Source organism: Trachypithecus francoisi, unplaced genomic scaffold (genome assembly GCF_009764315.1).
Source record: "Trachypithecus francoisi isolate TF-2019V2 unplaced genomic scaffold, Tfra_2.0 Lachesis_group17, whole genome shotgun sequence".
In the NCBI taxonomy this organism is placed as follows: Eukaryota; Metazoa; Chordata; class Mammalia; order Primates; family Cercopithecidae; genus Trachypithecus; species Trachypithecus francoisi.
In genome coordinates this window covers 83,514,627-83,539,631 of record NW_022681462.1, presented here as the reverse complement: position 1 = coordinate 83,539,631, position 25,005 = coordinate 83,514,627, and the positions used below count along the sequence as shown (strand labels likewise).

The 25,005-nt window shown below is 50.6% G+C and overlaps 2 protein-coding genes across 9 annotated transcripts in view; one reads left to right on the top strand and one right to left on the bottom strand.

Annotated features, from left to right (window-relative positions):
• The window catches only part of LDAH (lipid droplet associated hydrolase), a 147,725-nt gene extending 141,215 nt beyond the window's left edge, over window positions 1-6,510 (top strand). For all 3 annotated transcript variants that reach the window (XM_033176390.1, XM_033176392.1, XM_033176391.1), the window contains one exon: window positions 3,834-6,510. In XM_033176390.1, coding sequence (XP_033032281.1) covers window positions 3,834-4,025 — 192 coding nt within the window. In that variant the 3' untranslated portion in view covers window positions 4,026-6,510. The remainder of the gene's footprint in view (window positions 1-3,833) is intronic.
• Window positions 6,511-11,292: 4,782 nt separating this feature from the next.
• Window positions 11,293-23,851, bottom strand: GDF7 (growth differentiation factor 7). 6 transcript variants are annotated; one of them, XR_004428468.1, is made up of 4 exons: window positions 22,870-23,395; window positions 19,097-20,054; window positions 13,833-13,992; window positions 11,293-12,745 (listed from the first exon to the last, which is right to left on the bottom strand). XR_004428468.1 is itself a non-coding variant. In XM_033176388.1 (3 exons), the coding sequence occupies exons 1-3, from the start codon at window positions 23,249-23,251 to the stop codon at window positions 13,971-13,973; spliced, it is 1,362 nt and encodes a 453-aa protein (XP_033032279.1). In that variant the 5' UTR covers window positions 23,252-23,394; the 3' UTR covers window positions 11,293-13,970. The 6 variants fall into 6 exon arrangements, 2 of the variants coding, with proteins under 2 accessions (XP_033032279.1, XP_033032280.1); XR_004428467.1 differs by having other exon boundaries at window positions 12,911-13,992; window positions 22,870-23,394; XR_004428469.1 differs by having other exon boundaries at window positions 11,293-13,992; window positions 16,224-20,054; window positions 22,870-23,851.
• Window positions 23,852-25,005: the final 1,154 nt, after the last annotated feature.

Sequence of the window (25,005 nt, the reverse complement as noted above, 5' to 3'; positions counted from 1 at the left end):
TTCAATGCAGAATTGCTTGAAATAAGCTGGTTAATCTTGCTAAGCCTCAGTTTCCTTTTCTGTAAAATATGGATACAGTACTTTCCTTAGAGTATTGTTGTGAGGATGCAACAAGATAATACATATAAAGTGCTTACTTAGCACAGAGCCTGGCCATTGCTCTCGGCCCATCGGTTCATCATGTTGCATTGTGATTCATTTTTACATACCATTAAATAAGAGTATGCACTGTTAACCACTATGTTTTTGGTGTCCAGTTGTTTCTCTTTCTTACTACTTCACCCCTCCTCCCCCATCCCCCGCCAGTGCTACCACACACTCCATACTTTCTCATTTTCCTGTTCAGGGCTGCAGGTGCAGAGTCCTCTGGTCAGATCTATTGCCTGTGATTTATAATTTATAGGGAAAAGGAAGTATCTCAAGCCAGTGTACGTAAAGGCATTAGATAACCACGTGTTTTACTTGTAAGCCAAGACTTTCATAGGAAGCTCTTTAGAGAATATAGCCCGAAAAAGAACTAGTAAAAGAAAACAAAATTTTAAAAAATGTGAGCCCACCATCATCAGTTGGGCGTTTAACCAAATGGGGCCCACTTCAAATGGTTAACAATTGCAGAGAATTGAGAAATAAAATCAGATAAACATACGGGAGGTCTAGACTCCTCACTCTTCTGCTGTCTTGAACACTGACACCACTCTTTGTTGAGGTTCCCAGCACATGCCTTGGACATGTGCCCCATAATTACTTGGACATATTTGTCTCTTGATACCCCGAGGTAGGTGTCAGGTCCCTTAATCCATGTTGATCACCCCTGCTCAAATCACTGCTTTAACTGCATGCACGGGGATGGTGTTTGCTCAGTGCTGAGGGCTCATCAAGCTGGACTTCTCATTGGAAGCATTTCAAGTTGTAATTGCATCACAGAAAAGTAAATGGTACGTTCTTCATGGAAACAGTCTGAAATGTCAGGCAGAAAGCAACAGTGGTGCGTACAGTGACGCTCTTCTTGTCGAGGAGACTGTATTAGATGAGGTCTTTTCTATCTGGCTTTCCTTTAAGCTGACTGCCATTATCATAGGACTTCACACTGTAGCTTGTACTGGAGTGAGGGTCCTAGAGTAGCTGTCTCAAGGTCCAGAGATTTTGAGGCGAGAGCATGCCCTCGAGCAGAGGAACAGACCTGATGGGCATGAACCCAAGTCTGACTTTCCATATTTCTTAGCAGTGTTCCCTGTTCTGAGGAAGTGCTGAGTAACTGCATAGCGACTGTGCCTTATCCTATTTCCTGAATACAATAGAAAAGATTGCTGGTGGTAAGTGTAGGGAGTAGCTTAGAGAGAGCCTAATGTTATCAGCACTATTGGTAGATAATTAATACCTGCAAATAGTTTGTACTCTTGACAGTATTTCAAGGCAAAGCTATAGTAGGGTAGTTGCTGAGAGATCCTGGGAAACTTGTTTTTCTAGTACTGGACGGAATAGTCTCCCACTGTTTGTGAGGTTGCAGCATTTTAGAGCTGTTGAAAGAGCTGAGACCAGGAGGAAGAACCAGGCAACTGCTAGGCTCTCACATTCTCCAGGAAACAAAAGAAGTTCTTACTCTGCTAAGAACCATAGCAAAATGAATTTTGGCTTTAGGGGCTTTGGAATGCCTGGAAATGGTTGGAGTAAGGGAAAGTAGGAGAATGTGAAGAATGAACTAAGTGATAAATCTCTAAGTTGCAGGCTCTCTGCAGCGTGCAAAACTGGAACCCCAGGTAACAACCAAGAAAACCTCCATGAAGCTGGAATACTGTGCAGTCATAAAAAAGGATGAGTTCATGGCCTTTGCAGGGACATGGATGAAGCTGGAAAGCATCATTTTCAGCAAACTAACACAGGAACAGAAAACCAAACATGGCATGTTCTCACTCATAAGTGGGAGTTGAACAATGAGATCACATGGACACAGGGAGGGGAACATCACATACCAGGGCCTGTCAGGGGGTAGGGGGCTAGGGGAGGGAGAGCATTAGGAGAAATACCTAATGTAGATGACAGGTTGATGGGTACAGCAAACCACCATGGCACGTGTATACCTATGCAACAAACCTGCACGCTTTGCACATGTATCCCAGAATTTGAAATATAATTTTTAAAAAAAGAAACCTCCATGAAGCAATTCACAGTAAGTCTGCTACTTGAGGTTTACTTGTTCATAATTTACTCTCTGGAGTAAATTTTTTCCTCTATAAAGTGTTTTTAACTAACTCTCTCTTTAAATATTGGTTAAGGCATCATGTTACTGTAATAAAGGCTATTGTTTTTGTAAGATCAGTCTCATCTGTCCCATATTCAGGTCATGGATTTAATAATTGACACACTAAAACTATCCAGTAAGCAATAACGCCTGTTTCCCCGCACCCTCCTCCCCCACCACTTGATCCCCTCCAATCCCTCTTCCTGTTGTGGCCAGAGTGGTTTTCCTGACACAGGGACCTGAGCATGTCACCTCATTGTGCAGTCTTTTTTTGCTTGTGGACTTCAGGATAAAGTGCAACCTCCTTGGCATGCATAGAAGATGCTGTCCATGACCTCATCCCTCTCCGCCTCTCCAGTCTTATCTCCCACCACCCTATATTCCAGCCATGTGGAATTCCAGTTCCCCACACGTGCCATGCTCCTTCAAGCTTTGGTTTGCTTGATCTTCTCCCCACTGTGCTTCCCCAGCTTGAAGACTCAACTCTGGCATCAACTCTGGGGAATCTTTCCTGCCCGCTACTTCCGACCAGCTGCGCCTCACCTGAGCTCTCAAATTGTTTTGTGTACATGGGGTCCCCTTCTCCCCTCCCCCAAGACTGTCTTATCTCTATTTTCCAGGTTCCTAATACAAAGTAGGTGTTCCATGTGTATTTGCTGATCCAAGGAATGAGTAAGCAATTCAGTGAGTGAGGGAGCACATTTGGTATATTAGGGAAGCTGCAAGTGACTACAGCTGACCAACTAGGAGCTGGAGCTGGGCACAACTCTTTCTTTCAGTGAAAACAGAGGTCAAAGGATCTTTAAGATTTAGTTCTTGGTTTTTGTAGAAATTGCCACTATCTATCCTTCTGAATATAAGATGTTGCTTTTTTGCCTTTATTTTTAGAACTAACAGAACTAGAACATAGCAGTTTTTCAGTGAAACACAGCAGCCTAGAGCAACGTATACACACATACCACATGCAGGTTTAGGTAGATATCCATTCAGGGTCTTAGTAATGCCACAGAGGAGGCTCTGTCTCCATTCAGCTGCTTGCTGTCAACTAAAGTATGATTATTGCACTTCCCCACTGAATCAACATACAGGCTGCATAGAACCTTTTCTTAGGATTCTGATCACATTTCATCAGCCTGAGTCTATCTGATCCATGTTTGTATTCATTCAACAAATATATCCCATATGACTACCATGTGGCTATTTGGAAACAACTAAGTTTATTAACTGGTCACTAGTCATTCGGTGACTGTGTCTCAATAACTCTCTTCGTCATCCTCGCCGGCCTTCATTCCAGTGTCCATCCCAACCTCAGTACACAAAACTTTCCTGGTAAGTCCTTTCAGTGAATTATGAGGGATCTATCACACAAGAGTGTCCCAGCGTGGGTATCTTCCCACCAAATTCTTCTAAATGCACTCCCGTACATTGTGAGGCCTTGCTACCTTGAGAGAGCCACACTCTGGAGAGAGCTTAGGGACTAGCTCCCAGGGCCAGGCATAGGTGCTGTCCTCAGAGCACTGCCGGCTGCTGGTGTCATATCTGTGTCGGGAAGGGAATGTGTTTTCTAATAAAATGTTTTTGTCTTGTCTTTCAGCTTACATTTTATTATGGTACTATAGATCCTTGGTGTCCAAAAGAATACTATGAAGATATTAAGAAGGATTTTCCAGAAGGAGACATTCGACTCTGTGAGAAAAACATACCTCATGCTTTCATCATCCATTTTAACCAGGAAGTGGCAAACATGATTGCTGACTCCCTAAAGGATGACCTGTCCAAAATGTAAATTGGCCTGAGGAACAAGCCCCCACTGCCAGTACATGGAGGCAGTCGGTGTACTAGACTTAGTAGGTAAATGTTTAATTTTGAAGACTGATACTAGAAATGAAGAAAGTGAGAACCCTTGTCTTACAAACCATCTCTCAGCTCACCATGTTACAGGCTGAAGTAAACACAGTTGATGAATCATTCCATAGGTTTAACCATACATTTTCCAAGACTCAGGGAACACAGTGATCTACACAGAGTCTCGTGTTTGCACGAGATGCCCAGTGGCACCATATGGTTTATTTTGGTAGGCGAGATCTTTACAGATGAAAAAAAAACCTACATGTACTTGATTTTAATTGAATTACATTGTAGAATAGGCTCTTCTGGAGGAAATTATGAAATACCTACTAGAAAATGTAAAAGAAACCAGTGAATGTTAAGAGTATAGTTAGACATGTGAAGTGTATGTGATTATGACAAGGATACACTCACGTTCCAGGAGCAGGAAGTGAACCTGGGTCTCCTTTAAGACAGAAGATGAAGATGAGCCCAGACTAACTTAGCATAGACCTTGGCTGAGATAATCAGTGTGACGTCTAATGTACCTGCACTAGACAGAGAATAAAGTTCACCAGACATTACTGTGGTCAGCTAACCAGATAAAGAGTTGTTGAAGGACCCCAACTGTGCCTCCTGCCACAAGACAACCAGCAAGTTCTATGGTGAGCCTTAGCCTGCCAGGTTATAAGCTCCCTGCAGGCTCCTCTCCAGAGCCAGGATGGTGAGGCACTGGGCTGTCCCGAAGCAGGTCTGGATGTGCCAACATGCAGTTGCTCCTTCTGTAATTCTTGTACTAAAACTCTATTAAAGACCATCAATGAGCCAAATAGTGTGCTAGCCATCAAGGATAGAGTTCTTAGCTACTTAATGATTCTTTTCTTCTGGAAATCTTCTGGTGAATAATTTTTAAAAGCATCTTTTAAACTGCTGAGTAAAGCATTACCATACATTAGTTCTCCATTTCTGCATTAACTTCACTTGTTGGAAAGAAATTTTGTTAATGAACCAAACCCAGCCATTATGTGAATTCGCCTTCTCTAGACACATTGAGGTCTGGCAGAGAAGACACATGTTCCCTGGCCTAGAGTGGGCTGACAATATTGCTGCCTCCCCTAAATTGACTCAATCTGGAGAAACACATACTGCAGTGACAGTTGATGATGTATCAGAAATATTCCTTTTTCTCCTAGAGGAAATCCCTCATGGCATTATTCCCTAAGGACAATGAGATGTCCCTCCCCTCAAAACCTAAAGCCCCTTAATGAAAGATTCAGCTCTGATTTGCTGCCAACTTACTGCTAAGTGCTGAATGAGTTACTGTGCTTTGGCATAGCTTCTACATCACAGCAAGTAACTTCTCAGAGGGTAAAAGCCAAGCTGTAGACAAGGAGTGCTATTAGCCCAAGGGGAAGAGCTAATAGATACACAGGCCATAAGCACAGGGCTGTACACAGAGCCTTTATTGGCATCTGCATGAGAGGCCTAGAAATTGGATATTAGAAACTAGGACTCATGGCTCTGAGTGCCTTGCATACAGGAGATACTCACTAATACTAAATCAAGGCACATAAACAATACTGGGTAAATCATACCTACCAGAATAAAGAGTAACATTCAGAGCTTTTCTTTTAGCTGTTATTTTAAACATTACTCCATATTTCAAAAGTCTGCATGTATGAAATTGTGTCTTATTTCTGGTTTTTTGAGCCTAAGAAAGATACTGGTTCTTAATTTGTATTTATCATCTGAACACCAAATTAATTTTTGAAATAAATGTTTTACCAGCATTTCTAATCTCATCTGGCCTGATCTCTGGGTTGGGGAAGAGAGGGTACAATTTGAGCAGTTCTCCTGAGTTAGACTCAGCTCAAAGTCTCTCTTTTAAAATGAAAAGCCACCTTTCTCATTGCTTTTTTCATAGGTGGAAGAATCAGATTTCAAGAGACTGAAATTCATTCTATTTCATTAGGGATTAGACTAACATGGACAAACAGTAGATGAAATCCATTTTCCAGAAGCAGCTCTGGCTGTATGTCCCAGTCAACCACATGGATGGTCTTTGTGAAAGTTTTAACTTCCTGCAGAGTTACCTAGTGCTCAGCGATTGAGCCTTGACCATGCCCATGTTTGTTCCTAGTCTGTTCTGAGCCATCAGAATCTCCACAAGCCCTCTGTGGCTTGTGTGGCCTGATGTCCATGGCCACAAAGCGCCTCTCACCATACGCTTCCCCACTCAACCTTTGGAGAGACAGGGACCACCAAAGGTGGTCCTTGATTTTTCTTCATCCTACATTATATTTAAAACAAAACCAGGCTGGGTGCCGTAGCTCACACCTGTGATCCCAGCACTTTGGGAGGACAAGCTGGGAAGATCGCTTGAGGCTAGGAGTTTGAGACCAGCCTGTGTAAAAAATAAGACCTCTGTGTCTAAAATAATTTTTTAAAAAGAGCAAAAAAAAAAAAAAAAAAACAATTTCAGATTAAAGGAAACTAAAGAGACGTGACAATTGGACACAACATCTGATTCTGAATTGGATGTTTTTGTTATAAAAGACATTGTTGGGACAATTTGCACAACTTGAATGAGGTCTGAAGATTAGCTGGGAATAAGATGCCACTGTTAATTTTCTGATTTCAGTGGTTTTACTGGGGAGAAGTAAGAGAGTGTCCTTGTTTGTACTGGAGACACGCTAGTATCTGGGGGTGAGGGGCATCATGTCTGTTTACTGTTAGATGATTGAGGGGAAAATAATGTTCTTTGTGCTTGCAGATTTTTTGGAAGTTTGAGATGTTTTAGAATTTGTAAAAATAATTATTTTTAAAATCCCACCATGCTATCTCCTGCATCAGTGTCTCATTGCTTCTTTTCCAGAAAGGCTATTTCCTCTTGTATGCAGTAAATGAAGACCTGGGTTCAAATCCCAGATCTGTCATTTGTTAGGTTTGTGACATAAGACTTCACTTCCCTCCTCCTCATTTATTTTTAAGGGAGATAAAATGAGGTCATGCATATAGCATTTAGTACGTTGCCTGGCATATAGTAGATGCTCTATAAAATGGTACCTAAAGGAGGAGAGCAAATGTGTTTTTCCTTTTTTCCTTTCGTTTCACTTTTTAAGAGGATTGAAATTCCTGCCTGTGCCCCATACAGACATGGGTAAGTGATCACATTGGCCCAGGTGAGGAGCATCTGTAGGACATGGGTCTGGTCCCTCCCACCAGGCTGAAAGCATCTCTACAGTAAGACTGGTGTCACTGAGTGTGATGCTGGGTGAGCATCCTCAGAGCATGAGTGAGGGACAGAGAAAGCTCTGGGTGGTTCTACGGTTCTATAAAGAGAAAGCTCTTGGAAAAGAGAAGAGGACAAGGTTGCCCCTAGTCCTAGAAGGACAGGTAGAACTTGGATAGTTGGTTTGGAATGGATGAGAGCTAATTGAGATAAGGAGTCTGCTGCTCACCCCTACACCTTTACAGTGTCTCACTTAGGCCTCCCAATCCTGTGATGTTCTGACTATGCCCATTATACAGATTACCACTGAGGTGCCTTGCTAAGGACCTCACAGCTAGTAGATGAGAGCTGGGATTCTGCTGTAGTTGCATGTGTCCTCCAAAGTTCATGTGTTAGAAACGTAATCCCCAGGGCAACTGCTGGGAGGTGGGTTCTAATGGGAAGTGTCTGAGTCATGAGGGCCCTTCCCTCCTGAATGGTTTAATGCCAGTGATAAAAAGGCACGATATTAGGCTGCGAGTTTGATCTCTTGTTCTCTCATGCTCTCTTGCCCTTCCACCTTCTGCCAGGGAGGATGCAGCACAAAGGTCCTCACCAGATGCCAGCCCCTCAATCTTGGACTTTCCAGCCTCCAGAACTGTAAGAAATAAATCTCTTCTTTATAAATTACCCAGGCTCTGATATTCCATTATAGCAACAGAAAATGAACTAAGCCATATTCCAATTCAGGCCTCTACTCCAGAGCCACCACTTCATCCCCTCTTTCCACTGCATCATGCTGCCTCCTGGAGGCCACAGTGGGCAAGCCTAGCAAAAGTGGAGAGCCGGGAAAGAGAGCCACGCAAAGGGCAAATGAGGACCCGATTGACAGAGGAAGTGAAGAGTAGATAGTTGGTAATAAATGAGTAGCTTTAAAAGAATGAAAGCTGAAACAGAGACCAGTTTTCAGAGGGCAAAAAAATGCATAAGGCAGTGGATTGAGAAAAAGCAAGCCCACATCCTGGGAGTCAGTGCTGTGGCTGCAGTCACATGGCTGGCACCTCTGCAACTCTTCCATAGCCACCTGGTCTCATGCCAGGCACGGGAGCTTCCTGTGGGCTCCTCTGTACAGGAATCTCTGCTCCAGCTTTGATAACACCCATCCTCTACCCCACCCCATGAGATATGGCCCAAAATACCAACTGTTCCTGCCTCCCAGAGCAGTCCTTCCCACCCTCCCACGCCCTGCCAGCCTTCATGACCCCTGGCCTGGCCTGTGTCTACTGAATGACTTATCATTGCCGCAGGAATTGTGTCTCTGAAGTCTGCTCCTCCCTGCCTCCACCAACACCCCTTCCCTCAGGAGAGTCCTAGAAGATGGCCTTCTGTCTTAGTCACCTCTGTACTATCAGGGCATATCAAATATGGGTCCTAATGGGAAGTGTCTGAGTAATGAGGGCCCTTCCCTCCTGAATGGCATATCCTGCTATTCAGGGTAGTCTATAAATTTTGTTATCTAAATTAATAAAAAGTTTCTACCATGCCTAATAGGCAAGCTATGAAAAAGTACAATTCTCACATTGGATCAGACTACCAGGAAATCACATCTCAGGGCCTCTTCATCTTAAAACTGACACATCAGTGGGATGCAGACATGCACACTTGCTCTTTTATCCCTTAAGTGTTTCCCCAGCAGAGCTGTGCACAACTGGGTCAGATAGATTCAAGGATGTCTGAATCCTTGCAGACTGTTTGTGTCTGGCACTGGGGGACTGCAAGGAAGCAAGGCCACTATCCCTTGTGTCCCATTCATCTTGTCTGATATGGCTGCAACTGTTACTTCCATTCTTCTACAATTAGAAAACCTCTGGAGTTTGGGTATTAGCAACCACCAAATATGTAGTTTATTATTTGTTGAGCACTAACTCCGCACAGCACTCCAAGTGGGAATTACAGCAACAATACACATGGCTGTGCTCTGGGATAATCGAGCATTTTCATTTTGTGTTGCATTCCTCAAACATTCTGGCAAAGGGGCCTGTGCTGACCTCCCCACACAGGGACAGATTTCCTTGCTGCGTAAGTCTATGGGAAAATTCCTCTTCCCTGGGATGAGAATGTGACCCTGTGACTGGGCGCCCATTACAGCCAGGGGGCGCGGTGCACCTGCAGGGTCTCCCTCCCTCACAGAGGGACTAGAATCCTGCCTCTGCAAATCCACCCAGCTCAGGCTCTGCAGAACATCTGGGCTTCCTCCTACTGGCCACTGTGAAGGGCTGCGCACCTGCATGTGATTAGGACTCAGCAGACACCCACAGCCTATAGGGCTGCATGCTGGTGGCACATGGCAGTGGACAAGTTTCTCCCCAGATCATTGTCCCTTCTGAGCAGATGAGTCACAGGGTTCCTAGGGCACAAGAACACATGCATCCATGACCATGTTGGGCACCACCATCAATGGAACAGCAGTTGGAGGCATCTTTGCCTTGGCCTGCTTGGAAATGAGCAGGCATCAGAGGCAGATCCAGGACCTGACAGGACCAGGGAAGGAATGGAGAAGTCAGTCTTAGCCGCCTTTACCATTAGTCATGGACGGGCCTTTTAGATATGCTCTTATAAGTGTCTGGGAAATTAGATAAAATTTTAAATGCCACCCCCGACTTTCCTTTCTCTCTGTAACTACTCCTCTACTGAATGTGTACTCTAACCACAGAATGCTGTGGTAGGTCAAATGGAGACTGAAAAATAAGAAAATGAAAAATGGACCAAAGATGCTTATAAACAAAGCATGACAAGACCTTCCAGTTTTCGATGACACGGTCGTAGAACTTACACATTTATTTTACCTGCCAAATGAGTTAGTTGAAAGGGGAACACAATTTTTCTTCCAAAGAAAGAGACTCCTTTATTTAGTAATATGAAATGGAGTAGTGAAAAGAAAGCACGCTTTCTTGATCTTTCACCAGAAAGTCACATGACCATAGGGACCTGCATTAACAAACTGTGGGCTATTGGATTCACTATGAACATGGGCTGCCATCACTGACGAAAAGGTGGGTCACTCCATCAGGCTCCATATCCCAAAAGAGGTAATCCTGGTAACAAGTCACTAATAAGGCCAAGTCCCTGTCAACTTCCTGCAATTGCTGCTCTGTCGTTAGTCTTCTCCCAGAAATATTTAAGGAACACATTAAATAGATTTCTCCTTCATCTGTAGGCAAAAGTCAGGTGCAAGAGCTGGGATAGCAACAGACGCTGTGTAGTTGATCCTGTCCTGCTGCATCCTTCATGGCGTCACCGAGCACAGGCTTTTGTACTTGTCTCGAAGAGTACTAGGCAAAAAAAGCCCTGTCAGATTTGCTGTAGGACCTTATCAGGTTCTGTGAAGTATGTAATTGGTCTTGCAGAGGAAGCGGCTTCCATGGGACTTTATGCCTTGGGATTTCAGAGACTTAACTGTGCAGCCTCCAGGAGGGGAGGGCTCATGCTTTCTGGAGTGAGACAGGTCCTGCAGCAGCCTGAGATGTATAAACACAGAAAACCTGTCCACCCAAACTGCATTTGGAATGACAGCGCTCACTCTACACATTATCATGCTCATCTCCCAAAGAGAAAATGTTTTCCACTGCATTTTGGCCTCCTTTCCTGAACCCAGGCTTGATGTTTTTTACCTTGCTGTGCAGTGACTTCATGCCATGTGAGGCTGTGTGCAGCAGCATCCTATGCAGTTTCATACCAGTCACCAAGACCCAGGGTGCGGCCCCACCACGCCACAGGGCCCCAGCCTCATACCTGATCTGACAACACAGGAGAATGATCGCAGGGAATGATCAGCACAAAGGCAAGTAGAGCCAGGCCTGCTATGTCACTCCTACTGTTAAAATGCAGTCAGTCCTAATGCCTCAATAGCTGGCCGCTATTCTATTAATGAGTTGAGGACTACAGTAACACAGAAAGGCTGAGTAGCAAAAGCTGAAAATGTTTTCCTTTAGAGACCAGTCATGAGCGGTTTTACGAATCAAATATTTAATCAACTTATCTGTACAAAATATTAAAATGGTTAATGAAGAGTATACAAGCATGTTTAACAAATATATACTGCTATACAATAAGAAAAATAGAGATTGCTGTTTTACATGTCATTTACATTTCACTATGTACAATCTATTTAAATTTGAGAATATATATACACATAGGTTTCTACCAGCCCTGGGAGGGCTCCCTGCTAGCTGGCCTGAGCATCGGCAACACCTCACGATGTCAGCTTGTGTTGCCCAAATAAACACCCAGGCCAGGCAGCAAGGAGACAGCCCAGCCTGCAAGCCTCGGAGTTCTGCTCTGGCTGCACCAGCAGGAAGAATGCTGACGAAGGAGATTTCAGTTTGCCTTAAAGGAGTTTTCAATGTCCCCCCACACCCCAATCTCATTACTCCCAGGCCAAGCTAAGAAAAAGTGGGTGTCACTGCAAAGCGAAAGGACTTCTATCCCCTCACCAAAATAATTATTTTTGTCTTTAGCTGCTGAGGAAATGGCGTGTTGAGCCTTGATGGCATTACCAGCACTTTGAGTTTTACCATTTCCTTAAAATCACAGTACTGGAATCAGATGAAATTTGCTTTTTAAGCTGCAGGCCACTCGTCATATGCAGAATTCTGCTGCCCACCCAAGGCCTACTTAAACAGCATCATTTTGTAAGCTGGTACAGGAGCTCTGCAACAACCTTCAGAGAAATGATCTGCTGCTTTATTTGTATGCAAAAAGAAAAAGACTTTGTCCAAACTTTTCAGGACCCCTATTGTCATCTGCTGAAAGGACAAGTGGTAGTTAGCATGTTAATCCTTGTAAAAAATGCATTAACTTTTCATTTAGGGTGAAATGCTTCTAGCTAAAAGACCTAAAGTGACTCAATTATGATTCTTTGTCAAAGAAAACATAAAAGCTGTTTGCATTACAGTGTAAAGTGAAATACAAAAATAAAATTATTCTAAGGATGCTCATGTTTAATCCATGATTTATCCAAGGCAGAGAATGCCAGAGAATTCCTCTCTTGAGAGTCTCTGTTCCTGGCTTAGAACACTTGAGTATTTCCCCGCCAGAAAACACATTTTATCCTGAGCTTTCTTTCTCACTGAACTGCATCATCATTTTTTAAACAGAATGCTAAAGGGCTAACTTTGAGTCTGACAGGCCCTGACCCAGGAAATGAGCCCTGCTTGTGGGCATCCCCTTTCTCAAGCCAGCCTACTCACCCCAAGCCCAGCTGCTGCTGCCCCAGGCCAGGGGAGGATCCAGGACACATGTGCATTGTCTGGCCTTGGCACCCCTCAGTCACTCAGAGATTAAAAAGGAGCAGGCAAGGGAAAGCCCTCAACACACCAGGTCACTGCTTTTTGGACTCATTCACCAAAAAATCCAGGCGTGGGCTGCCCATAGCCCATGAGAGATCTCCCCAGGATGACCTGTGAGTACTGAAAAACAGAGAAAAGGTGTGCGCAGTTGCACCAGCTCTCCAGCTTCGGTGCTGTCCCTTCCCATCTTGCAGCTCAGGAAATGTCCTCGAGGGAAGTTTAGCCCCGTGTACTTCGGATTAGTTCCTGTCTCCTTCTAATTCAGCAGGATGCCTGTGAACTAACCTTACTCGGAAGTCTCGCTTTGGTCAGCCACGGTTCTAGATTCTGGTAGCCAAAGGTCTGGGCAGGAGCTAGATGTGGGTGTGGCTGTTGCCACTGCTGGTCAGATGGAGCAGTGCAGGTATTCTGCAGAGAAGACAGCTACGTGCCCACCTCCTGCCGGGCCAAATCTCCAGCCCCCACTACGTAGCACTCCTGTTGGCCCACAACACAAAAGGTAATGAAACAGGAATGCAGATGCAAAGCAGCTGGCCACGCCCTGGCAGCTCTGTACCACTCTGCCGGAAGTGGCCTGGGTGTGACAGTCAGAAACTTCTCCTTGTTTTTCTAGACAGTTTATCTCAGCATCCCCTGACATAGAAAAGGGATGAAAAGTTTCTGTAATACAGCTTCTACCAGGTGGCCCTCCCTGGAGTGAAGCATTTCTAAACTAGCAGAAGGAAGTTCATCTGACAAAATAAGTGAAACGGTACTTTTTATATCGTCACTAAGCTGTCCTGCCAACAAATTCACCTGACTGTACAGAAACACGTCTCTCCGGAAGTTTCTGTGACCGCTGCGGCCCCCTGCCATTGTCAGGGAAATGTGTGAGAGAAGCCAGCCCTTTCTGTTGTGACAGACACATGTGCACCATGCACAGATGCTAGAAGAGGCTGCGAGCTCTGCACAGGAGGAGGAAGTGGACCACCGCACGCTGCTCTGCTGCTCTAAGGGCATATTTTTGCTTTTTCAGCAACTGTGAGCATAACTTGAAACTCAGTCTGATTTTTCAGTGACTTCACACTCATTTTTCACTGACCACCCATCCTGGGTTGCTCTGCTGTAATTGCTCCTGCCACCATGAAGCACCAGCCCAAACTTTGCCCAGCCAAAGGTCTGTTGCCAAGTTGCAGACCACAAGTCAAGCTCTGGTTAAGGTGGGTACCTGCAGGTGATGGGCAGACAGCACCCATGAATGATGATCAGAGCTCAGGTGGCAACTTCTGGGCCCTCAGTCACCCCTCTGATTCACTAGGCCAACTCTCAACCCTCTCCCTGCAGTCTGTGTCCACCAGGTGTCTCCTCAGGCTAGGACGGTGGCCCTCCTGAAAAAGAAAACAGGCTTCTTTCACTACAGCCTCACTCTGAGTTACTATTTGTGATGTACTAAGCTGTGCACACAGATTAAAGCCCAGAAAAGCACAGAGAGAGGAAGACAGCTCTGCTCCAGTCTATATGGTCAGGAGGTTCCAGGTACAAGATGCCAAGCTGTCTGAAAACTTAGACACAAACATCTTTTTGGGTCCTCCCTTCTGGTTCTTCTTGATGTTAACCTCTCCCACCATTTTCCAGATCATAAAAATGAAGAGAGAGATAAGCTCGTCTGATGCCACCCCAGGGTCACCCTCCTGGGAAGCTGCAAGGGGACCTCAGAGCCAGACATGGGCATGGTGGTGAGGAGAGGGTGGGGACCCAAGGAGTCCGTTCTAGGACAGTCCTGCCTGCCTCATCCAGGGCTTCTGGGACAGTCCCAGGTCCCTGTCTGGGTGACCAACCAGGCAGAGCCTTGCCTTTCCTCTTCTGCCTGCAGAGGCCCCAGCAGCAGGTAGAACCCTTCCCAGCACTAGGTCTCTCAGACAGTCTCAGCTTGAGTGTGGCTGTACCCACCCCACTGAGCACAGGAGGAACTGCAGCTGGGTGGGCAGTGCCCTCAGCCAGCTCCTGGCTCTGGGTAGCTGAACCCCACCCTCAAGGTGCGGGCCTTCCCCGCACCTGCCTCAGCCCAGGGGAATTCAGAGCACATCCATGAGGCACCTACTGAGGACAGGAGTAAAATGGACACACACACGCACAGGCAAGAGCTGCGAAACCTGTAAGACATGGCTCTGGGACTGGGATTGGGAGAGGACCTTCTCCAGGAGCCGTCACATTTGCTCTGCCTTCAAGCTGTCTGAGTGGGTTTTAGGGCGAGGTAAAATCCTAGAACCTTGGAACTGGAGAGGGCATCATTTTACAGGACAGAAGATGAAGCTCCAGCAGGGAGGTGACTGCCCATAACTAGCCTCAGACCTCTCTCAGGAGACGCCCTGTGGTGCCCTGGCCCAAGTGGCCTCCCCTGAGGCGGGCGCAGGCCATGCCGTGGGAGCAGCTGCCTCTGGGCACTCGGAAGCCCACAGTGGGCTCTGACTCTGGTGCAGCTCAGATATACCATCCCCCAGAGGGATCTCGTTACTTTCCACTCGCCCAAAGTTTGGCTGTTGGGTTTGCTCAGCAGCTTCTTCTCTTCCCTTCCCAATCCAGACACTTTCTGAGGGGCAAGCGCAGGCCCAAGCTCCCTCTGCTAGACTGCCGCTTTCAGAGCCTTGCTCCCTCCAGCTCACTGCGCGATCTGACTCAGGCCTCTTGGCCTATGGCCCACTGAGGGCCAGAGGGAGGTCTGTGTCCCTGAGATGACAGGTTCTCATGAGAATCAGCGAGGCCCAGTGATTCTGTGCACCCAGAGGCAGCCGCAGGACACTCTCTTCCTGCCACTGGATTTCCTGGTGACCAGATTCAAGCACAGTAAGAGCCTGACCTTATCTTTGCACTAGCTGCTTTTGGAAAGAACGTCATTTTTCTCCCTGCTCTAAGAAGAAAATCAGTCTACAAATCCTAGCTGTTTTCTGCTGTGAATGAAATTGCCGACAGCACATACAATGTGTAGGGATTGAATTACGCTCCGTCCTGTTCCATCCACGGGATTATTGGTACTCTCTTCAGTACCCAAGGTGAGGCGCCCACTCCTGCCGACATCATGAGAGCTGCCAGGGAGAAGAGACTGCCCTGGGCTTCGTGGAGTCTGGATTCTCCTATCACAAAATCCACACCTCATATTGTTGCCAGGAGGGTACGGTGAAGGGAAGCATGGATACAATAACTTAGCACAGCTCAAACCTGACTTCCCCAAACTAAGACGGCAAAGCCTGCCACCTCTGGAAGACCCAGTGCAGCTGCTTGGAAAGTCAGGATTCAACAAGGCAAGTGTGTTTGGGCATCAGTGGAAATGCCCGCCTGCCAGTGTGGGTGATCCTCCTTAATACGAAAGCCTTGGTTTCAAGCAGCAGTGACCAGACTATCTTCGTGTTTGACAGACCCAGCACCAGCCCCTCTTGGGCCCCAGTTGGCCTGCCCCGAGCTCCCTAAGGGATACCAAATCCTACTCACTACCTGGAAATCATGGTTCAAATGATGTCAACTAGTAGTACACAATTCTCCCAACGAAATGGGAAATTCTGTTTACTTTAGGAGGGAGACTTGGTGACCTCAGATTGGGGTTGAGGGGACGGCCTTTACTCACAGTCTTGACATGCTTTCTCTCTGCCTGTCAGTTCTCCCATCCATAGTGACTGGAGATTCCAGCTGGGGGTTGCAACAGAGAAGCTGAGTTCATGCCAGTCACCCAGGCCTGTCCCCCACTACCTAGAAGACAGAGAGCTCAGGGTGCTACTACCAACTGTGTTGGCAGAACGCTTTTCTCCACATCTTGGCAATGCTAGTTAAACCACATCTTAGCAGCAAAAAGCCATCTGCCCCACATGTGCTGGCCCTTTGTTGTCATTTTTACAAAGTGAAATGGATCCTCTGCATTCACCTAGTGAATGGACTGAGATGCCACAGGGTTGGGCAGAGTGGCCCCTGGGGGCTTCACCTGCTCCAGAGAAATCTGGGAAGCATTCCTTTTATCCAGTAAACAAAGAGCACACTGAGGGTATGGGGCCATGGAAGGAAGGGTCACTGTCCAAGGACAACACCCCTCTCCCTCCCCCCCCCCCCCCCGTGCCACCTTAACTCAAGATGCAGGAAGGTACCTACTTCCCACACCACTCACAACACATCTCGTTAGAAGGAGGTCATCAGAAAGAAACAGGGGAAATTGACAGTTCTTTTCCCTACCATAAAAAGGCCAGGCTAAAGACATTTCTGCCCAAAAAACTGTTTTTCCTAGTCACTAAAAAACTATCAAAATGTTTGCTTTTATCCAAAGATATTAAATACCCTAGACTTTCTTCAAAATAACATTTAACTGCACTTTGTTATTAACTTCCTTTCTAAACCTTCTAATACTACAACTTTTAACACTTTAGTGCTATATTTTTATACAATTCTTCATTATGACAAGCTTCGTTTAGAAAACGAGAGTGAGGCGTCTCTGGCAAAATCCACAAATTTAGGGACAATCTTTGCCCAGTCACTAAAATAAGGTGGAATTGTACCAGCGAAGCCACTTTGGGATATTTTTTGAATTTTTAACCTGAAGAGACTGTTCCTTTTCTGGTTATTGACAGCTACTCATACAGCCACAGAATATAAATTCACATAGTAGGAGGGGGACATCTTAATTTTAAGAGTAACACGTGCTTTTTTTTTTTCTTTTGGGAGAATTTTACAGGATGAAAACCGATTGCTTCAGGTGGGACCCGTAAGTAAATTAGCTGTATCTAAATCGTGTCTGTCTTCTCTCTTTCAAGAGGGTAATCACTGAGAATCAAAATGTGTATGAATTGTCCTGCATCCAACACAGGGTGGAATTAATGCTCCCCAGGACTCTGAAGGGGAAAGTCCTGCACATCACACAGATGCACTGGGAGGGCTGCGGGGCTACTCTAAGAAGCCCTCACCCCAGACAGGTGGAGTCCAACTAGTTTCCCTCTCCCAGCCTATTGACAAAAAGCCATAAAGGATTCCTAGGCATAAACAAATCAAACCAAACAGTGAAGGCTGAATGTTCGAACTCACTTTTACATGCCTAGAAAATCCTCCCATCGATAAGACTCTTCGGGGCAAAATATGGGAACTGGGGGATAGGCTTCCACCTCCGCTCCCCCACACCAAGGCCCTGCCCTCCCAAGGGCACAGCAGCCAGGCCAAGGAGCTGATAAGGGGAAGGGGCAGATCTTCCCCCTGCTCTAAAGGTCTGGGTTGTGAGTTGAAGTCTGACAAAAGCACTTTTGTGTGGCTTCACTTCCCGTTACTATCACACTGCCAAAAACTACAGCAACAACACAGCGAATGCAGGTAAAAAGCAGAGGCCGACTTACTTGATAACTAGCACAAGCCCGGGTCGGCCCCTGGGAGCTTGCGCCTACGTGGCATGGCGGAGTCCTCGGCTGGAGTGGGACCCAGGACACCTCCCTGCCTCTCAAGCCCTGAGAGCCTCTTCCCCGGCTTCTTAGGAAAACCTCCTGGCAGGTCTCTAGGAAAAGTAGTAGCTCCCCTCCCCCATCCCCACCTTCCCCATTCCCGGCCATTGCACTAACTTCCTCCTAAGCCACCCAAAGCATGGGTACCATCTCCCCCTGACCAGCTGGGGAGCTTCCGAACTTGGCAGATCCTATCCCACCCCAATATCCTGTTAGATCAGACTCAGCCGTTTAAACCCCTCCCCCATTTCACTTCCCCACAAAAAGAAAAATATCCTTTCCACTTTCCAGAACATTTCCAATTGGAATTGATTTGAAAAAAAAGGCGGGCGGGGGGGGCGGTACCGACCTTTGCACAAATCTGGGAAGCTCCACAACACCTTCTCTTTCAGACAAAACTTCCCTTTCAAAAATGAAGCAGGGGCACGTTAAGTTTTAAAAGTTAAAAAAGAAAAAAAAAAGGATGCTTTTTGCAGCAGTTCCAGAGTAAACGGCCCCATGCAACACAAACCCTCGGAAAGGGCATTACAGCCGTGCAGTGGATCACGGAGTGCACCACGCAGGGCTCAGCCACCCAGGGAAGCAATGCCCCCACATCGGGCCAGAGACAAAAAGGGGTGAAATAAAACATGCTCGACTACCCCTTTGGTTCTCCCATTCTGGAGCTTCCAATTTCCTAACCCGTTTCTACCTGATTTTCGTGCCTGTTACTGCAACATAAGCACAAACACCTTCCTCTCCCCAAATGGGGGCAGTAGGCGCCATAGTTATCTGTTTGCAAAATACACAAGGCTCTGACATTCGGTACCGGCAGGGCATCTCTTTCCCAAGGCTTTCACATGCTGTCCCCAGTAAATGTGTGTGTGACTGCACGAGTGTGTGTCAGTGTGAACGTGTGCTCTCCCTCCTCCGAGAGGGCGCTGGGTCACATTGGACTTGCACCCACGCTCGGTGACAGGCTGGCCCTCCGCTGCTCATCAGCTGGGGGTCCTCGGCCGCGCGGCTGCCCAGTCCCAGGCCCGCGCGCTACCTGCAGCCGCAGGCCTCCACCACCATGTCCTCGTATTGCTTGTAGACGACATTGTTGGCGGCGTCGATGTAGAGGATGCTGATGGGGCTGAGGCGCGCGGGCACACAGCAGGAGGCCGGCGCCGCGTCTGGCGCCATGGAGTTGAGCAGCGTCTGAATGATTGCGTGGTTGGTGGGCTCAAGGTGCGAGCGCAGAGGGAAATCGCAAACGCCCTCGCAGTGGTACGCCTCGTAGTCTAGCGGCGCAATGATCCAGTCGTCCCAGCCGAGCTCCTTGAAGTCCACGTGCAGCGGCTTGCGGCTGCAACGGCTCCGGCCCCTGCGCCCGTGGCCCCGGCCCGCGCCCCCGCCGCTGCCTTGCGCTGTCCGCGTCCCGGCCAAGGCCGTCCTTCTCCGTCTGCGGCCGGCAGTGACTGCCCTTGGCGACCCGGTGCCGGTTCCTGGGTCTGGCGGCGGCTGTGCCGCCAGAGCGGCCCCGAGCGCGCGGGCCTGGGCGCGCATCTCCCGGAACAAGCTCTCCTTCCTCTGCGTGCGGGAGGAGACGACTAGCAGCGCGCGCTCCTCTGCCGCAAAGCCCCCTCCGCCCGGCCAGCCGAAGCCCAGACGCCGCAGTGCCAAAGGGCTCCGCACCGGACCTGCCACTGCGCGCAGCAAGAGGCAGAACGCGCGTGGGGGACGCGGTTCACGACGGTGGCGCCTCATGGCGTCCGCCACGTCGAACACCTCCCAGCGCTGACCGACCTGGGGTTCAGCTGCCCGCGAGTACAGCAGGCGTGGCGCACGGGCGGCGCCTGGGCACGTGGACAGCAGCAGCAGCGGCGGGGAAGTCGAGCTGCCTGGGCCCGGCTCTGGAGATCCCCGGCGCAGCACGCGCAGCTCTGCACCCACCACCTCGTCTGCGTCGTTAAGGCTGGACACATCGAACAGGAAGCTCTGGCCTGTTTCGGCTGCAGATTCGTCTGCGAGGGACCGGCAGGGACAGAGAGAAAGAGCTGAGTAAGAGCGAATACTGCACACTGTCAGCGTGGGGCCTCCTAACAGCAAATGGCCCAGCTGCCCTCGATATGGGAGCGAGGCCTGTTGGAGCCAGCGCCCAACCCCACGTCTCTGCCCCAGCCTGAACGCTGCCAGCCTGGCCCAGAGCAGCGGACGCCTTCGCCCGGCCTATCGGAACCGGGCTTTGGTTTAGGAAGCCAAAAGTTCCATCACCCCAACAACCCACATCACTGCATATTCCTGAGCCGCGGGAGCAGGAGCGCACCCCTACACCCAAGACCAGGACTGAAGGTCGCTACAGTTCCGCGGCCTGACCCAGAGCCATGGATTTGCGGGGCCAGAATCCGAGGTCAGAGTTCCGGTGGTGAAAAGAAGTCGTGCACCCACTCCTGAGGTCCTGGGCCTTAAGGAGACTTATCGTTATTGCCCTGCTGATCCCCCAGGAGAGCCGAAAGTCCTGGCTGTGCGAAAACGGAAAATTCTTGTCTCCTGAAAACTCTTCCGCTACCTCTGTTCCCCCAACCCAGCCTGGACATCCCCGCTGGCCACGGTCTCCCATGCAGGCTGGAGATCGGCGATTCGTCCAGGAGAATTCGTCTGCATGGCCACAAAAGCCCTCTAGTCCAACCTCGCTCTGCCGAAGGGGAACTGAGGCCTAGGTAGGGGCCAGACTCGCCCAAGGTCTTAGGTCTTACAGCAATGGGCGCTGCTGCTCGCGACCGCTATCCCAAACGCACCTCCTCTCAGTGCTCTTGCGGCCTCGGAAAGAGGGGGAAAGGCGGCAAGGAACCTCCCGGAGGGGTGCGGGGCATCCCCGAATGACCTTGCTGCAGTGAGGGCAGCGTCCCGAATGAGGTCTCGCTTCCAGGAGCCGCCTGTGGGTCCCTTCGCGAGCTCAATCTTCCCTCCGTAGTGACTTATCTCGGGCTTAGGGGTTTTATTTCCAGTGTGGACATTCTTTTTTTTTTTTTTTTCCATTTTGGGCTCAGAAAAAAAAAATTTTAAAATTCCACCACGCAGCAGATAAGGAGCTCCCTTTGAAGGAGGTCATATGGTTTCGTTTTGCCCCTAAATTCGGAGAGACTGTGCAGACTCCCCCCACCACTGGGGATTTGCTCACCAGCCACGAACGTCAGGCCCTGAGGTCCTGGTTCTGTCCCTGTCAATGGCTTCTGGGGACCTCAAGCATCCCTGCTCCAAGTTGAGACTCAGGGTGGAGAGGGAGGCTGGAGAAGCACACTTGGGAGCACACGAGGAGCACGTTCTCTGAGATTCCCTGCAGATCCTCTGCCTCTCCCTGCTCACCAGCCCTGCCACTCCATTTCCCCCAAGAGGGAGGAGGGAGAGGAGGCCTTTCAGGCTCAGCCAGCCAAGCTGAGCTCCCCAGAAAGGATTTATCTCCCGTCTGAGACCATGGTAGAACTAGCTCAACCTTAAGTGCCTGTGCCCACTTAGAGCCCAGCACACCCCCTTCTGCAGCCTGGGAACCTACAGGGCACCCTTCAGTCTAGAGCATTCCCTGTCCCTGTGCACCAGAACTAGGGCTTCCTATAAGTATCCCAGCATCCAGCCCAGGGACCACGTCAGGCCCTCAGAGAAGTCTTGATATTTCTAACCGAACCATAGGGCCATTTGGAGATGGAGTACCAGGATTTCCAGGAACCCAAAATAAAGCAGTCTGTGCTAGGCACTGGGCATGTGCTGGCAGGGATGGATGACCTGGTCACTGCAAGGCCTCTGCCTGCCTTCCCAGGCTAGGATCTGAGGTATACTGACTCAGTGGCTCCCAAGCAGGGCTGCCTCAGCCCCACCCGCTCACTTCCCAACCCGATTCACCTTTCTTTCCCTCCTGCCCTCCATGCTGGGTCTCTGGCTGGATAGAATTAAAGCCGAAATTACTTGCATATCCCCCTGAAATTAGTTAAATTTTCTCTATCTGTCTGCTTTAGTGATTTCAATGGAGATTAATAAAATCCAGATGACATACAGCAGCCACACCACAGCCTCACCTACATCCTACCTTTGGAAGGCCCAGGGCAGAACAAGGTGGGGTGCTTGTCTAAGAGAGGCCTGCATTCCTGCAGGGTCCCCAGCAGGCCTCTCCTCCCCACACCACCAGAATCCTTGACCTCTGGCTCTCCCAGGGGTCCAGCACCAGCCACAGGCACCCATAGCTACACACGTCACACACATACAAGCCACGACCACCCAAACCAACCTGCTGAGCAGGGCACTCATACCTGGTGATGCCACCAGCCTCTCCAGGGCGATTTACTTTAGTGTGATACCTGCCTCTGCCCTAGTTTTCCCTGGGCTTCCCCCAATTTGTGTGGCCTCCAGGAGGCTGGAAGCTGTAGAAATTGCTGCAAGGAAGCAGCCATCACCCTCACCACTGTGCAGTCCCCTCTCGGTGTGACTCCCGGAACACAACTCTTGCCCTCCATTCTTCGAGGGCTCTAAGCCGGAGGCCACTCCAGACCCTTCCCCAAGAAGCGAATCTTAGCCTCCGCCTGCCTCCTCGAGGGTGACCCGCCGGCATGCAAGGCCAGGGCGACCTGGGAGAGAGACCAGTCAGCCCTCCGGGACCGGGCCCCGGGAGCTGCCGCGACTCTCGCCACAGTCCAGGTGCAGCGGGCTGGAGAGTGTTGGCCTCGGCGAAGTTTCTATCACCTGAGGGTGGGCCGCGGCCCCAAATGTAACGGAGCTGCGGCACGGCTGCGGGGCTTGTCTCAGCCCAGGACCTGACTGGATGGGCGGGCACATAAAAGGTGTAAGTACCTTGGGTCGCCTGGTCCGTGAAGCCGGTGATCGTGTCCGCGCGACCATGGCCCGAGGCGGAGAGAGCGGCTGCCCCGGCCGGAGCCCTCCCGGCCAGGCTCCGGTAAAGCGACATCATGAAGTGGTGCGGCACCACCGAGCCGTTCCTGAAACCGGAGCCCGCGGCGCGGCGCGGGGCGCGGGCCCGGGAAACCGCAGCGGCCGGGACAGCCGCGGCGCCCACAGCCTGGGCAAGAGTCCGCCCGCCGCCGCCGCCGCCCCCCGGGCTCCGGACCGGCCCAGCCCCCGCCGCTCGTAGCACGGCGGCCGCTTCCAGCCCGTCGCGGGGTCGGCAGGCGCTCAGCAGCCAGAGGCACAGCGCGGCGGCGGCACTCAGGTCCATGGGCTCCGTGGGCCGGGCGGGCGGGCGGCGCGGGCTCCGTAGCTCCGGGAAGTCCCCCGGCGCCTTTTGAACATAGTGTTTAATAGTGGGGGAAGTGTGCGCGGCCAGCCGCGGCCCCCCCTCCTGGCCCACCCCACCCCCGCCCAACGCCCGGAGCAGCGCCCCCTGCTGAAAGCTCCGGCGACCGCGAGGCGCCCCCCACCAGGGCCTAGAGTGGAGACCAGGGCCGGAGCCTCTCCCCACCACCGCAGCGCTTCGCCCCCACCCTCACCAAGCGAGTGTCACCGGCCCCAGCCTCCCGACACGCCCGGGTGCCCCCCCTCCCCTCCCCGCGGCAGGGCGACCCCTCTCCACCCGCGCGGCGCCCAAGACGAACGCGAACTCCTTGGTTCCAGGCTTGGGGCACCGCGCGCACCCGCCTAGCTTCCAACCTACTCTCCCACAGAGAAACACCCGCCCCTCTCCGCTCTAGTTCCCAGTGCCGGGGACGGGGCGGCAGAGGTGGGACCGCGGAAGGGCTCGCCCTCCAGACCGCTTCGCGCCGCGAAGCGCGGTGGCCGCGCAGAGAGAGGCCACAGGATGCGCCCGGCGGCCGCAAAGGCGCGTTTCGGATCGCGGGTCGGCGGTTCCCCACTCAGCCACAGCCCCCAAAGGATCGCAGCGGGCGGCCAGAGCAGGGGAGGAGGCCGGTAGGGGAGCAAGGGGGGCGAGGGGCTGAAAGGGCGGGCCGGAAAGAGACGGCTGGACGCAGACTGCCCGTCGGAAAAGCAAGGTTTGGGCGCGGAAGTTGCGCTTCAGCGGGAGCCAAGCTCTAGAAGGAGCTCGGAATGAGGACGGCAGCCCCAGGTGATGGGGGATCTCGCGCGGGACTGCGCTGAGAGTTTGGTTGTGCGTCCAACTGGCGACCTTCCGCCCGCCTTCGGGGTGAGGGCAGCGGCTAACGGAAAACAGCTACCGGCTTTGTCCGTGAGCGGCCAGGATCCCGGAGAGCGGACGGCGCAGAGCCCCGGGATGGTGCCTCCAAGCTTCTTCCCTCGCCGCGGTGATGGCGCGGGGCCCGGGGTGGATGGGGGGGACGCCCGGCAGCTGCGAAGCCCCGGGGCGCACTCGCGCGGGCGGCAGAGCACTTTGCTCCGCGGCTGGCCGGACAGGTTGCTGGAGGCCAAGTCTCAGGGGAACGCGCCAGAAGGGAGGGTTATCGGCTCTGCTCCGCAGGACATCCCCCTAGATCGGAAACTTTCAGCAGATCGAAGGCCTGGGCCAAACGAACTGCCGGAGGACAGGCGGGTCCTTTTCCTTTAAAATTGCATTTGCTGCAGAACTCAAAATCTAGACCGGGTGGGCACGTCGTGATCACCTTGAGCGGGTGATCAGCTTCAAAGCGAGGTCGCCCGCCGAATCCAAAGCCGCGTGGGTCCCGACGCCCGCCTGGCTGCGCTGCGCTGGGACCCACAGAGAGGCCCGGCCTAGGGAGCTCCTGGGCCGACTGCGGCCCAGGCTCCCCAGTTCCCCCACTCCGCTGCTTCGTCCAAAACGAACTCCTCAGCCATCGCCCTCTCGGCCACCGCGGAGACGCGGCGCCTGCTCAGCTTGGGGCTTTGAGCCGCATAACACTCGAGAACGTTTGCGGGTGGGAGAGAGAGGCCTAGTGAGGTTCAGTCCTCGCAGACCCCAAGGTCGATGGATGCCAAAGAGAAAGGCCTGACATTGCCGGGAAGGGCAGACCCCCAGGCCAGGGTCAGCGCTGCCGGCGC